The sequence below is a fragment of the Rhineura floridana genome, chromosome 1 (genome assembly GCF_030035675.1).
Source record: "Rhineura floridana isolate rRhiFlo1 chromosome 1, rRhiFlo1.hap2, whole genome shotgun sequence".
Taxonomy (NCBI): domain Eukaryota; kingdom Metazoa; phylum Chordata; class Lepidosauria; order Squamata; family Rhineuridae; genus Rhineura; species Rhineura floridana.
Genome location: NC_084480.1, coordinates 244,704,872 through 244,722,282, shown reverse-complemented (window position 1 = coordinate 244,722,282; position 17,411 = coordinate 244,704,872). Strand labels below are relative to the sequence as shown.

The 17,411-nt window shown below is 44.1% G+C and overlaps 1 protein-coding gene across 3 annotated transcripts in view; it reads left to right on the top strand.

Annotated features, from left to right (window-relative positions):
• ROCK1 (Rho associated coiled-coil containing protein kinase 1) overlaps window positions 1–17,411 on the top strand; it is a 194,678-nt gene that overhangs the window by 171,353 nt on the left and 5,914 nt on the right. For 2 of the 3 annotated variants that reach the window (XM_061596599.1, XM_061596617.1), the window contains one exon: window positions 16,462–16,518. The exons of the other annotated variant lie outside the window; for it this stretch is intronic. In XM_061596599.1, coding sequence (XP_061452583.1) covers window positions 16,462–16,518 — 57 coding nt within the window. The remainder of the gene's footprint in view (window positions 1–16,461; window positions 16,519–17,411) is intronic. 3 annotated transcript variants of the gene reach the window in all.

The following is a 17,411-nucleotide window of genomic DNA, read 5'->3' as shown; positions in this document are numbered from 1 at the left end:
AGCCATGGAAAATAACTACATAAAAAAAGATCTGCAACAATAGTGAATAAGAGAATTAATGGAAAATTTGGTACCAAATCCAAATTGGGCAGAATTCTACCACATCCCTAATGAGCTCGCAAGAAAGAAAGTAGGAAAGAAAACAGTGTGCCTCAGTCTGAACTGTTTTGGAGGCTGCCCAATTCATGTCAGAGTCCAAGTCTGCTTCAGAAAAAAAAAAGGCTATGCCCACTCCCTCATTCTCTATGGGGAACTCAAAAACAGCTATAAATCTGGCAGAATTCAATGAAATTTGCAGGTTTGTTTGCCCTTCTGAGGGGAAGAATCCTACAAAATCTCAGAAGGATAGTTGCAGTGGTTTTTCTGCAAGTCATTCATTGTTGGAATGTCAAAAAGGAATCACTTCAATCTTCCATAATGTTATGGGCAACTGGTCTGAAAATAGCAAACATGAGAGAATTGCCTCTGCCTATGAGACCAGCCAAATTACAGATAAATAGGTCCAGGATTTTTTGTGCTAGCTACCTTTACAGTCGAGGGGGGGCAAACTAAAAGGGAGTTTTGTGGTTTTCTTTACTTCCTATACTTCCCCTTCCCCGAATCCTCCAGTTCCCTCCTAAGCTGCTGTGTGTGTACGTGTGTAAAGTTTGAGAGTTGCCCCTTCCTGCCTGACTTCTCTGAGTCTGCCTCTTCCTCGAGCAAAAGGGATTTGTGCTGTCTGCCGGTGGTGTAGTTCCCTTGAACCTTCCTCTTACACAGCTGCTTTCTGAAACACAGACAGATGACATAGCTGGGATCCACTGTCAGCTTAAAGTGATCCCAAGCTTTACGCTGGCATTTTTTCCCACTACTAGTGCTGTCAGCCTCAGAGTGTGGTGGGAGATTTGCAGCTGCTTCATATTGTCACTGCTCCTGCCTGCAATAGTGAAGTTGAATTTCACCTGGGGGGTGGGTGGGAATTCAACTGGTCAGCGCTGCTTCCACCTCAACCATTGCCACCAGGGATCCCACTGTGTGGTTTGTTGTCAGCACCATGTATGTGCCTCATGGTCAGACACAATGTAAGACAGGTAAAGGTGTGACTGTGTTAGATGTATGTATTGTTGTGTGCTGCTTTGCTGCCTAAATACTGCAGTCTAGTAGCATATTCAGAGTAGACCCACTGAAATCAATGGACACAACTAATTTAGGTCAGCTGATTTTAATGGGTCTACTTTAAGTATGACACAGCCCAGTGACTCGAACTAAACAATGAGTGTTTGTGCCAAGAATTAATATGTATGTTGAAAATAGGCACACAGGAATAGTAAGCAATAATCAGTCATTATCATTTCAGAAAAAATCACTTGGATCCACACACACAAAATAACAATAAAAGGCTGAGTGACACATAAATAGTCACTGACTGACTGATTAAAAGGAACCGTTCTTCTCACTTGAAAGGTGTTTCTCCTTAGGTGGTTTAAGGTGTTCAAGTGGTTTAACTCCCCCTACCACTCAAAGGCAGGAAATGCTGAACTTCAGAGGAAGTAGCCGGCTCTCCCTCCTCCTGAGGCTTCAGTTTGTGTTGTGGCCAAACTAAATGATACAACAAATAATGAAAAACAATGCACCAGAAAAAACATACTAACTGGCTAAGCAACAGAGCATAAAAGCAGCCCTGGGCTATGGTACTAGTACCCTGGGAACAAGGAAACCCAGACTGGCATCATCATCATCATTAAATGTATTAATTAAAATTAATTATTATTAATCAAAGGCACCTAGGGCAGTAAAACATTAAAAAGCAGGTCTGCCTTAAAGTCCTTGAATCACGCAAGGAGAAACACCTTTCAGATGAGAACATCAACTACTTTTCTCTTTAGGTATTTAAGGTTTTCAAGTGGGATGTTCTACAGCTAACTACAGTCAGGGTGAATAATCAGACTAAATCTGTGGTAGGACACGCAGTAGCACCTATTTACTGAACCCTGCCTCGGCCAAGGCATACTGGTCAATTCTGAAGTGCTTTGTAAAAGTACTTCGCAAAGTGCAGGCAGAGACAGGCTCTGCATGCCTCTTAAAGAGGACAATTAGCGGAAAAAACTGCCTTGTTGCTGCAACTTTGGTGGAATGGCCATGACATGGAACTGGCAATTTGGAACCATCAAGATGTAGGTTGAAAAACAGAATAGCATCTAAGCTTGTGTCTATAATAATAATTATTAGTCTACAAGCAACTTACAACACATTGTTTACTTTCATGTGCAAATTACACAAATTACACAAACTCCTCAGAGAACGAAGACTTACCAAAAGTGAATATTCTAGTAGTTCCTTAAACCAACAAACTGAAAGCCTGATAAAAAGGGCAGCAGTTATGCATTTTAAATGGCTTAAGCTGAACCTTCATGAAACTTGAAAAAAGACCAGCTCACTTTTTTAGTTTTCCACAATGTAGCTATAAGGGAATCCTTCAAACTCCTACAAGGGGAACCTTCAAACTCCTACAAGGGGAGCCCTTCAAACTTCTCATGGATTCATGAGGGAATTCTGATTATTTATTACTGCTGCCTGTGGAAATGCTTCTAAATATAAATATTACAGGGCCATCCCCTAGAGGAAAAAACGTTTGAAATCCTCATGAGGCAATTCTTATTTCTTTGACTGTGTTCCTTTAGAGGATCCAACAGAGTCTTCTGATGTTGCTTTTGGAATGCTAACCTGTCCCTTCAGGGCTTGGAGAGAGAGAGAGAGAGAGAGAGAGGCAGCTGTCGAAAAGTAAACATTTGAGAAAAAAGAGTGGGAAAATCCTCAGCTAGAGGACTACTCCCATGTCTCTGCTCAGACAGCACACATTCCTGTCTGTTTAGAGGGGCAGAAAGTATAGAAGCACTCATGGAACTCCTTAGATTCCTCACAATACATTTTCCACAGGTAGCCTGCCATCAGATTGGGTACTACTGCCATATAGCGTCCGAAGGCAAGAATGCACTAGAGTCAAACCTGGGGCTCGAGCCCCTCCCACTCCAGTCTTCATTCTTGCCTTCGTCCGAGGCAGATCGGAATTTAGACAGAGCGTAGCTAAGTCCTTATTCTAATTCTATTGTTACTCTCCTTTTTCCTTGTATTATTATCCTCCTCCTTATCGCTTCCCCCTTTCATGTTTACGTTCAGAGTGTGTTTAAGTTTCCCCTTTTTCCTCTATATTTTCGGGGTCTGCCCCTTGGCTTTACCAGCAGCTACTGCTGCTTTCTTGTTTAGCGGGGGCTCCGCGGCTGCGGTCTCCCCCCCTCCTTTTTTCCGTTGGTATTCTGCCTCTACGTAGGGTGGCTGCGGCTGCGGCTCCCTCGTAGGCACCCTCGTTAGCGGGGTTCCGCGGCTGCGGTTTCCCCCCCTTCTTTTTTCGAGCGTATTCAGCCTCTACGGAGGGTAGCTTGCGGCTGCGGCTCCCTCATAGGCACCCCGTTCCCTCTCTCACGCTTCTCCTGAAGCCTCCTGTAGCGGTCTTCTTTCCCGCCCCGCTCTCGCGGCCGCCATTTTATTTAATTATTTCTCCTCACAGAGGCTAGTTTTCCTGTAGCGGTCCCCTTTCCCGCCTCTGCTGTCGCGGCCGCCATTTTATTTAATTATTTCTCCTCACAGAGGCTAGTTTTCCTGTAGCGGTCCCCTTTCCCGCCTCTGCTCTCGCAGCTGCCATTTTATTTAATTATTTCTCCTCACAGAGGCTATTTTCCTTTTCAGCCTGGCTGCACATTCAGCCCGCCCTGAGTTTAATTAGGCTGCCCGATACTGTTTTTTCTCTGCCGCCTTTTTTGTGGCCCCCCCGGCGGCATATCAGTCCAGTGGGCTCCTGGCCGTTCCTCAAGCCTTTCTGGGCCTTATTTAGGTGTTCCGTTATCGCGGTTGCCATTTTGTTTTCGTTTTTTGCTGTTTTTTCTCCTCTACGTCTTCAACCTGTGACACTTGTATAGTAAACATTCACAGCTTGGGAGACCTGAGTAATATATATATTCAACTTCGTAATCATCCTCACCAGGCTCATCGTAGTAGCCCCGTTATACCACACCTTCCCCATTGTGTGTGGGTATATTTGTAGGTGCACCTCCAATTGACTTACTCTGGGCACCATGGCGATACCGCACCTTCCCCATTGAGTGCGTGTATCTAGCCCTGGTCACACTGCGTTGGCGATACCGCACCTTCCCCATTGAGTGCGTGTATCTAGCCCTGGCCACACTGCGTTTTCAAAAATAAGACATATCTCCTGGCAGGGTAACTAGCGGTCTCGCACCTTCCCCATTGTGTGCGTGTACTTTGCTCATGGTCAGGTAGGCAGTGTAATTTGGTCTCGCACCTTCCCCATTGTGTGCGTGGACTTCGCTCGTGGCCAACCTGGTAGTCTACCTAACGGTCTCGCACCTTCCCCATTGTGTGTGTGGACTTCTCTCGTGGACAAGCTGCTAGTGTAACTAACGGTCTCGCACCTTCCCCATTGTGTGCGTGCACCTAGCTTGGGGCCAATTTTAATTGAGCAAGTTTGGTTTCCTCGTGCTGGGCGATCTCACTCTTCTCACCTGACATACTGTCATACTGTCTGTAGTCATACTATCTCTACTCTGTCCTACACTATTTCTACCTTAGCCCCGTCACCGCTCCTTCCACATTGTGTGCATGATTCAGAGATTGACATGGCGGATTTGATCCCTGAGGTGACAATATCCCCTGAAGCAGGTTGTCCATCACCACGCCAGCCAGCTAAACATAAACACGCCAAGGCAAAAGCAAAGACTAAACACCTGTCTGGTCGCGAGGTGGCCAAGAGGGCACGCTATGTATCACATTCAATTCCGGAGAAACCCCTCCATACAGCCGTTCCTGTGCTTTTCCAGTCTCCTTCTGAGTCTTCAGAGGAGGAGTTTGTAGGATTCCCCAGCCTAGCTCCTCAAACTCAGCCTGAGCAGCCTGAGCAGCCTCACCTTCAGGAACAGGCCCTACCGTCTTCCACTCCTCCAGGCATACAGTTGACTTCCGACTTCCTGCACCAACTACGAGAGCTGCTGGGGTGCCTATCCCAACCTCAGCCTCCTCTACAATTATCCTCTCAGCCCGGAACCTCGCGACAGCGCAGTTCTGCGAGACAACCTGGTGACAATACTGATGCTCCACTACCTTCTCCTAACCCATATGATGTTGTCAGGGGTGCTTTGGACGTAGAGCAATCTCAGGCTGATGACTACATGAACGTTTTTCAGACTGACATGGATGATTGGAGTGGGGAATCTGACCAGGAGGAGGAGGTATCTTAGACCAGACGGATTTTCCTCCTCTATCACGCAGAGTCATGGACACTCTTGGCATTCAACCAGAACTCATACAACCAGTTGCTCCCCCTGTCAAGGGTGCCAGAGTTCTCAAATCCCCCAGATCAGTGCAGCACTTCATTCCCGTGCCAGACCCCATTAACAAACTGACCAGAGAAGAATGGGCCCGTCCTCTTCGTCCACGTCGCTCCTCATCCTTAGCCAACAAACTCTATACCCTTGCCCCGGAATTCATGTCCTTTCTGAACGTCCCGGGGGTGGACCAACCCATTTCCAATCTCGTATCTCGGTCTCTCCTCCCGAAGGAAGGCAAATCTCAGCTCAAGGACCCCTATGAGAGGAGGCTTGACTTTGTCTTCCGTAAGATCCATGAGGCTTCCGCTCATTCCATCCGGGCCTCTTCTACCGCCTCTATCTTCTCACGGACTTCTATGATGTGGGTAGAGGATCTCCTTGATGACCCCAACCTGGATCCCGCCAAACTAAGGAAAAGTCTACTCAAGTTACATAAGGCGGCTGCCTTTGTGTCCGACGCCACGTTAGACGCTTCGCATCACGGTGCACGCGCACTTGCGGCCGAAATTGTAGCTCGCCGTACTCTATGGCTCCAAAATTGGGACGCCGATTCGACTGCCAGAACCAACTTATCATTAGCCCCATACTCGGGATCTATGCTATTCGGCGAGGACGCACTCAAATCAGTCCTTGTCGACCCCAAGGACAATCGTAAACCTGCACTAGCTATGGCCAAAAGAGATGACCGCAGACCCGTGTGGCGGTTTACCCCTTACCGTTCCTTCCAACCCTTTCGGAGAGGACGACCTGGTGGACGAGGATGGGATACCAGGCCTACAGATTTCCGTCCCTCCAAGGCACCCTGGTCTAGACAACGCTTTCCACACAGGGGCCAATACCAGAACAGACAGGCATATGGCAGAGGAACCCGTCAGCGCAGACAGTTCTGACTCCATCCCCATTGGAGGCAGACTCTCCTTCTTCTCCAGCAGCTGGCTAAACTTGACAAACATCTCCTGGGTCAGGCTTCTATTCACCCAGGGCTACAATATAGAATTTTGGCAGACACCACCGGACAAATTTTGCATCTTCCCCGTCTCCAGGGCACGCAAGGGGGCTATGCAAGGCGCCCTACGACATCTCCTAGAGATAGCCACTATAGAGCCTGTTCCTCCATCCGAACGGCTACAAGGTGTGTACTCCGTCCTCTTTACGGTCCCCAAGCGAGACTCCACATGGAGGGCGGTCTTAGACCTCAAGGGCCTCAACCGCTTTGTCAAGTACTGCCACTTCAAGATGGAATCTCTAGCTTCCATTGTAGAGACTCTGCAACAGGGGGATTTTCTCGCATCCATCGACCTGAGGGACGCTTACTTACACATCCCAATTTGCCCGGGTCACAGACGGTTCCTGAGATTTGCACTAGGCCACCGCCACTTTCAATACCGGGCCCTTTCGTTCGGCCTCTCCTCGGCCCCCCGAGTTTTCACCAAAGTGATGGCCACCATGCTGGCGTATCTTCGACTTCAGGGGGTCCATATTTATGCTTACCTCGACGACCTTCTACTCAGAGCAGGCTCCCGGGACTTGGCCAACAGGCAGCTCCAGTTCACTCTAAAGACCCTACACAATCACGGCTGGCTGATCAATGCCGAAAAGAGTCATCTCCAGCCAACTCAGCGCCTCCAGCACTTTGGGGCAATACTGGACACCTCCCTTGCCATGTTCTTTCTATCCCCAGACCAGATTGCCTCCATTACAGCCATGGCAACCTTACTTCTACATCGTTCCACAGCAGATGTCATGTTTCTGGCCCAGTTTCTCGGGGCAATGATTTCCTCAATCCACATTGTTCCGTGGGCCCGGCATCATTTGAGACCATTACAATGGGCTCTCCTTCCCTTTCAGGCGGACATCTCCAAGTCCAACCATCGCTTGATCCCTCTGGGCCAATCTCTGAAGCGATCATTCCGCTGGTGGGTATCCACAACTTCCCTCACCAAGGGGACACTGTTTCGGGACCCAACCAGAGTCCTAATCACCACGGATGCCAGTCTATCCGGCTGGGGAGCCCATTGCAACTCCACCTTTGTCTAAGGCGTGTGGTCCACTCAGGACCAAAATCACAACATCAACTGGCTGGAGCTCAGAGCTGCTCATCTGGCTCTCAGACACTTCCAGCCACTATTCGCCCTACAACATGTCCTTATTCGAACGGACAATGTCTGCGTGAAATCTCACATCAACAGACAGGGGGGCACAAGGTCCAGGGCTCTGCAGGAGGAAGCGACACGAGTCTTCGACTGGGCCGAGTTCCATCTCCTGTCATTACGGGCAGAACATCTCAGCGGAACTCTAAACATTACGGCCGATTGGCTCAGCAGGCAAAAGGTACACCCGGGAGAATGGAAGCTTCATCCGGCTGTGTTCTCCTTCCTTCAGCGGCGGTTCGGCCCCCTCTCGCTGGACCTCTTTGCTTCCAGCTGCAACTGCCAACTGCCTCGTTACTTCTCAAGGTACCTAGAGCCTACGGCGGAAGCAGTGGATGCTCTCACAACACCATGGCCAGAGGGACTCCTGTATGCCTTCCCGCCTATATCCCTCCTAGGCAGGACATTAACAAAACTCCGACTCGAACAGACAATGATTTTACTCATAGCACCTTACTGGCCTCGCAGACCCTGGTTCTCGGACCTCCTCTCGATGTCAATGGCGGATCCCTGGACCATTCCAACCAGGCCGAATCTTCTCTCCCAAGGACCAGTTTGGCATGCGGACCCGAATTGGCGGAGCCTGACAGCCTGGCTTTTGAGCGGACACAGTTGAATACTGCTGGTCTTTCTCAAGGGGTCATAAACACTATTTTAACGTCACGGCGACCGTCAACTACTCGAATCTATCAGAGTACCTGGCGTGCCTTTTCCACCTGGTGCACATCTAAAGGTTTTTCGGCAACCCAAGTCACTGTACAGCACGTTCTACAGTTCCTATACAGAGGCATGACATTGGGACTCAGACCAAACACTCTGCGTAGACAGGCCTCCACCATTTCGTCAATTCTGTCTGTTTCTTCATCGGCCGCACCCCTTGGCGCTCATCCGCTCATCAAACGCTTCTTAAGAGGAGCTACCCAACTCTCTCCAGCTGTACGTCATCACTTTCCATCCTGGGACCTCTCCAAGGTTTTGCAGGCATTACAGCGACCTCCATTTGAGCCTCTTGCAGCAGTGCCTTTCAGACTGTTATCTTTCAAAGTCCTTTTCCTCGTGGCTATCACTTCCGCTAGGCGGATCTCGGAGTTACAGGCCTTATCTTCGGCCCATCATCTCTGCGTTTTCCATAAGGACTCAGTAGTCCTGAGGCTGGATCCGTCTTTCTGCCCTAAGGTCAACTCGGTTTTCCACAGTAGCCAGGACATTGTGCTTCCATCCTTTTGTCCGAAGCCTGTCCATTCCCTCGAAAAGGCCTGGCATTCGCTGGACGTTAGGAGAGCACTCAAAGTTTACCTTTCTCGTACCCAGGACATCCGGCAGACAGACGCATTATTTGTATCCTTTCATCCGAGAACTTTGGGAAAAAAGGTGTCCAAATCCACTTTGTCATGTTGGCTTCGGGCTTCTATTTCTATTGCATATCAGTCACTTAATTTGCCAGTGCCGTCTAACATCACGGCCCATTCGACCAGGTCTGCTGCCACTATGGCGGCTTTCCTAACTGATGCTCCTCTTCCAGACATATGCAGGGCGGCGGTATGGGCTACCCCTAACTCCTTTGTGAAGCATTATAAAATTGATTGCTATGCTTCAGCTGACGCTTCTTTTGGGAGACGTGTCCTCCAACCTGTCATTCCTGATTTGTAACTTCCTAGGAATCCCTCCCCATTGGGGGGCTACTTTGGTATATCCCAATCTGATGGCAGGCTACCTGTGGAAAATGGTCCCTTGGACCCACCTGAAGGGTGATTTTCACAGGTACGCCTGCCATCACGTCCCTCCCTTGTGGGGGATTTCTGGGGAAATTTGTTCAGTGTTTTGTATATAGTTCAGCCTATAGGCCTTGAGCTCTGTCTCATTTTCTTTAGTCAAACCTTCTTATGTTGCAAGCTTTATGTTATTTGCTATGTGTATTTTCCTTGCTGCTAGGGCTTTTGCCCTTTGATTCCTTTCAGATTTACCACTTCGGACTCGCCATCATGAAGACTGGAGTGGGAGGGGCTCGAGCCCCAGGTTTGACTCTAGTGCATTCTTGCCTTCGGACGCTAGATGGCAGTAGTACCCAATCTGATGGCAGGCGTACCTGTGAAAATCACCCTTCAGGTGGGTCCAAGGGACCATTTCACCCCTTATGCTTCCGAGGAACTGATGCAGTTAACCTCTAGTTTGACATGGTTGAGGTAAGCTCTTTATAACCCCTCAATGCAGTGGGAACACTCCAGAGATCCAGATAACCACAATTTGACACATCATAACCCAATTCTGCATTGTTTACACTACACAACTCTATAACCCCACTCCTTGACTCCTGAAATTTCAGGGCTGGAAAACCTGTAGTGGGCATTTGTGCATCACTCCTGAGTGATTGTTGCAATCTCCCAAATCTTTGATTACCACCTATTTATCCAGTTGACAAACTCTGGCTAAAGGGACTTAACATCAGCCATCAAAGCAAGAACAAGGGAAACTAGACCTATTTGCATTATGTACTCCAGTATAATGAGACTGAATTAAAGCTGCACTAAAATGGCCAGCCTGTTACCAAGCTTGTCTGTGAAGTTTCTACAGAAGAATCGGCCTACTGGTCACCAAAGACAAAACAGCAGAGCCACTGATAATGCAGGAGTGTCTGCCCATGCCCAGACAGGAAACAGCACAGATTTGTTGAGAGCATGAAGGGGATGGCTCTCAAACGGTTGGCAGAGCCAGTCAACCCTGCTCAGATGTGAGATGATAATGACATTATTTTACACAATAATGGTAGGTAGTATGCCTTTTGAAGCAGCCTACTGGAGGCTTGTTCCTTCATCTCAGACTCATTGGTCCTAAGTTAGGTGACAGAAAAGGAGCCAGAGGGTCAAGGCTGGGGCTGTCTAGGTGCATCCACCTCTTTTTAGGACTTGCCCCCTAAGTGCTGATTTGGTGACCATACTAATTCAGAGAAGGTGTGAGAAATAACCTGGACCCATGCCCTTTTGTGGGGTCCCTTTAATGTTTGGTGGGATGAGTGACCCATGGAGGTAGTGGGAACAGCCTGTAGAGTCCTAGGTGGATCATGAAGCTCTGCTGAGAGAACCTGTAAATGTGTCTCTTTGATTTATTTTAACACATCCTCACTCAAACAAAAGGGAGACCAGCTGAGGTTCTTGCAAGGACAGGTGGTGAAGGGGACTCTTGAAAAACCCAGAAATTCATCACCAGGTGATGAAGGGGTGTGTGCAATACCTCCATCATATCTCGGTCATGGGATAACAGCTCTGCAGTGTACCTATCTGCTGGTGACATTTGGGAGGTAGCGCCAAGAACCTTCTGCTGACCTGCACTTTTAAATGGATTCCTCCCTCATACCAGGCCTGCTCTATTTGTGGAAGGTATGCACAGTCAAGGCTGTTCTCCCATTGTAGTTTCAGGCAAGGGCTTCTCTGAAAAAGCAGAGGCAGAAGGCTCTAGTTGGGCAGGTGCTGGTGGATACCATCTCAGAAGATCAGATATTTCCTGACAAGCCCACCTGGGTCTTGGCTACGGATGGGATCCATTGGCCAGTGCTGGTTGACCTAACAGGCTGGTATCAATTCGAACCTGTTCTTTATCCACTAGCCGCTACTTTTACCAATCCATATTTTCCCCTCAAAAAATATTGATATTAATATCAATATTTTAAAGGAAATCAATATTCTTAAAGGAAATATCAATACAGAAAATTTTTATATTAATATCAATATTTTAGACACAGATTTTTTTAAATCAATTTCTGAAAATAGCCATGGAAAATCATTACATAAAAATCCAATTCGCAATGATAGCAAACAAGCAAATTAATGGAAAATTCAGTACCAAATCCAAATTAGACAATTCTAACACATCCTTAGTCCTGGCACTTGCCAAATTCTCTGCTGAATCAACAGCTATGGCCAATAAGCAAGCAGGGCTAGGGTGCAACACACACACAGAGCACAGAGGCATGGTGGACCTCGTTTTTAAACTTTGCCCATAGTTGTGATGGGGCTCACAGGCCACAAATGACCAAATATCTTATACTTTCACTGGAACAGCCAGGAAAATACTTGGAAAAACAACCCAAAAGGGCAAAAAAATCCAAGAATTAAGGACACTGGGTAAGGTACTGACACAAACTGAGGTAAAATATAGCCGGACATTTGAATCTAAGATACTCAACTGAAACCAAATGACTAACAGTACAAAAACAGACTGAGACAGGCACACTACTCGCACTGCCCAAAACAAAAGAAAGACACAGCATAACTTCCAAAAATCAGTTAGGCCTGAAGAGGAGAATACAGTTGAGGAGAGCTGAAATCAAGTGGTTGGCTTCAAGGGAAGACAGGAAACAAATTGAAGCCTAAGGAGGAGGGAGAGCTAGCTGCTTTCTCTGACTAATATTGTAAATAAAGCTCTACAGGAGGATGGTATTGAGTTGTGCACTGTCATTAAGTTGTATGATGGCCTTTTATTACGCTTTGGTGACACTCACAATAAATTTCATGTGTTTAAGGCCACACAGAAGAACTCACACCATCCATCTACAAGGAGACTACACAAGGCAAACAACCGAGAAACTGTCTTTTATTTTTGTTTGTTTTCGTATGAAGTTAGGATGGATAACCAAACCTTTCATTCAGTGTACTGTACGCTGCTCACCGTCTGCCCATCTCAATAATATGTTTATCCGTTATAAGGTATAAGGATTATGTACAGAATTTGTTACTGGCGCTCAAACCAGAGTCAGTATTTTCTTGTGGATATGTCTATTTCCAGTGATGAAGTGACCTGTAGAGCAAGGGTGTGAATAGAGCTATCCTTCAAGTCTCAAGCATGCACTCACAGATGAATTTCTGTTTTTCTGACATATGTATGTTGTCAGGAAATCTGTGGCTGAAATTGTCATTGCTCAAATAACAGACAAGTTGGTGACAAGTTTTCCAAATGTCAACATTGATTGTAGAATATGTCTTGCCATTTTTGGAACGAATTGTGAAGAGAAGCACTCTGTTTCAAAGTTGAAGCATATAAAGAACTCTCTTAGATCAACCATGGGACAGAAACAACTAACTTCACTTGCGTTACTATCAGTTAAGAATGAGCTTCTGCAAAAAACGATTATGAAGATTTATGATTTTATTGATAAAAAGAGCTACAAAGTTAATCTTTAACATACTATACCTGTATGTTGTTTGTTGAATAAAGATAAGTAAACTTTTTTTCAAGTAAATGAAACAATAATACAATATCTCAGAGAGGTCAGGTCTCCTGCTCCCCTGGTACATTCACTATAGCTGCCCAATTTCCCTGTTTTTAAAGTTTGATAGAAATATCTGTTGGCTATAGGTACGTTCTTAAACTGCAAAGGTGTTTTTTTTTTTTGGCTAGTACTGAATTTCTCTACTTTTTAATCTGGAAGGTAAGAAATGGGATCCTGTGCAAGTTTGCTGAGAATGGATTGATCATTTGCATGCTTACTGTGTTCAATGGGATTTACTCCCTTGCAGTCATGGTTAGGATAGGTGAAACTGATCACAGGGGTGATGGGGAGGGGAGGAGGAGGAAGTGCAGGGGGGAGGGGTGATGGCAGGTTTGTTCAATTGCATGCTTGAGTTCAGTGGGATTTACTCCTGTGCAATCAGAATAGGTGAAACTGACCATGGAGGAGGAGGAGGAGGAGTAGGGAGGGCTGGAGTGGGGAGGGGAGGAGGAAGAAGGAAGAGAGGAAGGGGAAGGGAATTCATTAAGCATACAAATGATCAGACCTGCCTTCCCCTCCTCCCTCCTTCCCCTCTCCTCTCCCCTGATTAGCCAAGCCAAGCCAAGCAGCTGTGAGTCTGGCTTTTGGAACACTGACAGTTGATCCTTACTGAGCATTCCCAACGCTATAATAGACTTCAATGTTAAATTTCTTAAATTAATTAAAAATCAGCCAAGCATTTTTTAAAATTTATTTTAAACTGCAGAAGATGAAGGTCAAAGTATGGGGCAAGGTCAGTAATAGGATTACAGATAGCCTGTGAGCATGCCTTAACTAATTTCAACAAATTATGAGACCACTGACAAAGAAGTCCAACAGGGGTCTGGATTTTTTTCTCGTTTTACACTCTGAATCCTCTATTCTCTCTGTTTTGTGTATTGCCATGAAAACTTAGAGTTGTTAAGCAAGCGTTTCTGTGGTCAGGACTGTAAGTTTTGTAAGGTTTTTTGAAATGAGTTTATGGGAAGTAGCAGAATGGCATGGGGGTTGTTTTCAATTTAACATTGTGGAATGTGAAAAATCCATGCTGGCTATAGTATGCTGCCACTCACGTGGCTGTATAATTAAATACTTTGATAGTGATGTTTTAATTTGCCTGGGAGCATCTTCTCAATGTTAATATTCCATAATAACACCATCACAGAAACAGGATATCATGTATTTTAAACCACTGCTTATTATTATTTAGGATATTAGTACTCTTACTTTCTTCCACCTGAATCTTAAAAATTGTAATCTTAGTTAAATTTAATTTTGAGTTTCATGTGAACAGTTCATTTAAGCTTCAAGCCATCTTTCTTCTAGGTGTAAAGACATTTGCTGTACTCAGTTGTATTCCTCAGATCTGACACTTTTAAATATACTTCTTCACTTGTGTTTTCCTATATTATACTACTAGAGGGTTTGCATTCTTCAGTAAAGTTCCGGATACCTTTTTGTGTGTACCAGATGATATGTCTAGGGTAATTTATAGATGATTACTTCAATATTGAAAAAAAATAGTTACGTATAAAATATGTGATGGGGTTTTTTTAATTCTAGGATATAGTAGACCATAAAGATGTGACTCAAAAGTTTAGCAGTTAAATATACTGCTGAGTCAACTACTGGGGCATGTAAACATAGAGCCTAAAGTTGTGCCTGGACTGATGCTGACATTCTTTGTAGTTTTTACGTGTTCATTCCAGCATTACATTTTTCTTCACTGTAGTATATACACATATCTGAATCTGTATTATCTGACGAGATAATGAGTTACGTAGCTTACTTAAGAAGAGCCTGCTGGATCAGACTATCTAGTCCAGCATCCTATTCTCACCTTGGCTAACCAGCTGCCTACGAGAAGGCCACAAGCAGGACCTGAGTGTAAGGGCATTGTCCCCTCCTGTTTCCAGCAACTGGTATTCAGAAGCATACTACCTCCAGCTGTGGAGGGAAAGCAGAGCCATCATGTGTAGTAGCCATTGATAGCCTTCTCCATGAAATTGTCTAATCTTCTTTTAATGCCATCCAAGTTGGTGGCCATCACTGCCTCCTGAGGGAGTGAATTCCATAGTTTAACTATGCACTGTGTGTAGAAGTACTGTGTCTATCCTGAATCATCTAACATTTAGCTACATTGGTTAGGGCAATACTTCATCAATTCCAGAGCTTGGAAAAGTTACTTTTTTGAACTACAACTCCCATCAGCCCCAGCCAGCACGTTAGATGATTCAGGATAGAAGTTCAAAAAAGTAACTTTTCCATGCTCTGACAATTCATATCCATAGTAGTTTCTCCCATAGCATCATGGTCCTTGGAGGAATTCTGAAGTGTTGATTCACTTTAACTAGAAAATTTTGCTTTGTCCTCTTACTCTTTCTCACCCTATTTCAATAGGATTCACAACCTCCTAGTCATGGATAAGGGTCTTTAAGCATAACATCATCTGGTTGTGACACTAGTAATAGGCTAGCTTGCTTATCTGTTATCTTCAATTGCTGAGAATTACTTTCTTAACTGTAGGGGAAATTATTAGAAAGGGCAGATATATATTTCAACATTGGAGTTCTCTATAATCTATTGATGTGTAGAGAGAATGGTCATTTTTTCACTTTTGGTTAGGTTGGTATTTTTCAAAATCAAGTCAGATAACTTGAGACATAAAATTAAAGCAAAATCACCAATGGATGAAATGGAATGGAAATGTTCTGATCTTGATATCGATCTACTAACACTTGAATATTGCTGAAGTCAGTAAGGCGGATACATATGTACATTTGTTTGGAAGTGGAGCCTTAAGATTCACTAATACTGGATGGAAATATACAAATATGTATATATTAATTTAAAAATAAGGTTACGATAATGTTTTTCTGCTGCTCCTGAACATCCCATAATATACTAGGCTGTGGATGGGTGTAATTTTTTTAGCACTGTGTTTTAATGTTCTTGGTTGTGCAATTTTATCATGATTTTATGAGTTTAGACTGTTTTGAACATTTTAAGAGCAGGAGGAGAAATAAAAGAAACACATTTTAGAACTATTTAATACCTTTTAGTTTTGTATTGAATTTAATTTCATTCCTCCTGGGACTATTTTTATTTTCTGATGATTTTTTTTAAAAAAATCATACAAGTCTTATTTCTTCAGCATCATGCTCTAATTAGTGCACAAATACTAAACATATAAAGACAGGAAAAAAGGATACACTATATATTCTTTTTTCAGAAATGCATATAGTTAATAGAGGTTACTCAGTGAACCAGTTGGCTCAGATAGAAAATAATCTAGTTTTCTACAAAAATGACAATGATCTACAGTATTAGAATTGCCACCTCCTTTAAAGGTTTTCTTTTATTCAGAAGTCATTCAAGCTATCTTCTTAGAACGTTCATCTTTGCATTTCACTGCTTAGATCCTGAGCATTTACAGATTACAGTCTCTTTAATCCTTAATTGGGAAATACAAAACTTCTATTTATGGAGAAAAATACATTTTCTTTTTTTAAATCTTTTTTCCTTTTCCCACTGTCTTATTAGTTGAAACTTTGCATTAGGTCTTGCCTTTTTTTATTCAGTATTAGTGTTTAGATCACTTTTCCTAGTGCACAATTTTTAATATGGAATGTACAGTCCGTACTCAGCACATCAGAAATCGTCGTGAAATTTCATTTCTAAATTTCAATAGGTCAAAGGAGTATGGATCTGTGGGGGACAATACCCATTCAGAAAACTCAAGTTACTGGTGAGTAGCTTTTGCTTTTAAACCCTAGCTCTTGGCATGGTACAATAATAAGAAAGCAGAATTGCTTTCTTCCCATAATGAAGGAGCTTTCATAGAATAAGAAAATCAATATTATTTCTCAGACTGACCGTTTGGAGAGCTCTGTGGCTTTTGTTTCTTTGAACTTTGCATATCATTTGCTTAGAATCTTCATTAGCTCTGTGCTTTCAACTCTTGATACTGTTTGTCACAAAACAGTATGCATATCCTCACAACAGTCAGAATTCTATTGTGTAGGATACGCTATGGTGACGGACTCCATTCTTAGAGAAAGTACATTTTTCTAACCCGTCTCTATTCTTATGCTGAAGATTTATGCTTTATTATCCACAACGTAGCCTAATCTGAGAAAAGTCTGTGCTAACTTTGGACGGCGCTAAATATGTTCACTTCTTGGATAAATAAGATTAGTGAAAATATTCATTTGGTCACAGTTTCACAGTATTTGTTTTAATTGTACTGCCTTAATATTTCCTAGAGAGAACAAGTGTCTCATACTACATCTTTCTTTATTATTTGATAGTTTGTCTAATTTATCCTGTTCTTTCTTTAGGAAGATCAGAGCAACTTACATGGGGCTCCTATGCAGTCTCCCATCTAGACACTAGACTTTTATATCTTTTAACAGTTTCACCCTCATACCACTTATTAGATCCACCATTTTGTAACGTTGGATACAGTTTTGTCCCCTTCACCTAAACTTGTCATTAAATAAGTTTACATTATAGTTCTATATCTACAAATCAGAACATCCCCAGATCAAATCTTGTATTTGGTATAAATTCACTAGGTGGCCTAAGGCAAGCCTCTCTAAGTGTTATTACAGGGTTGTAAGATTATAAATGATAAGTATT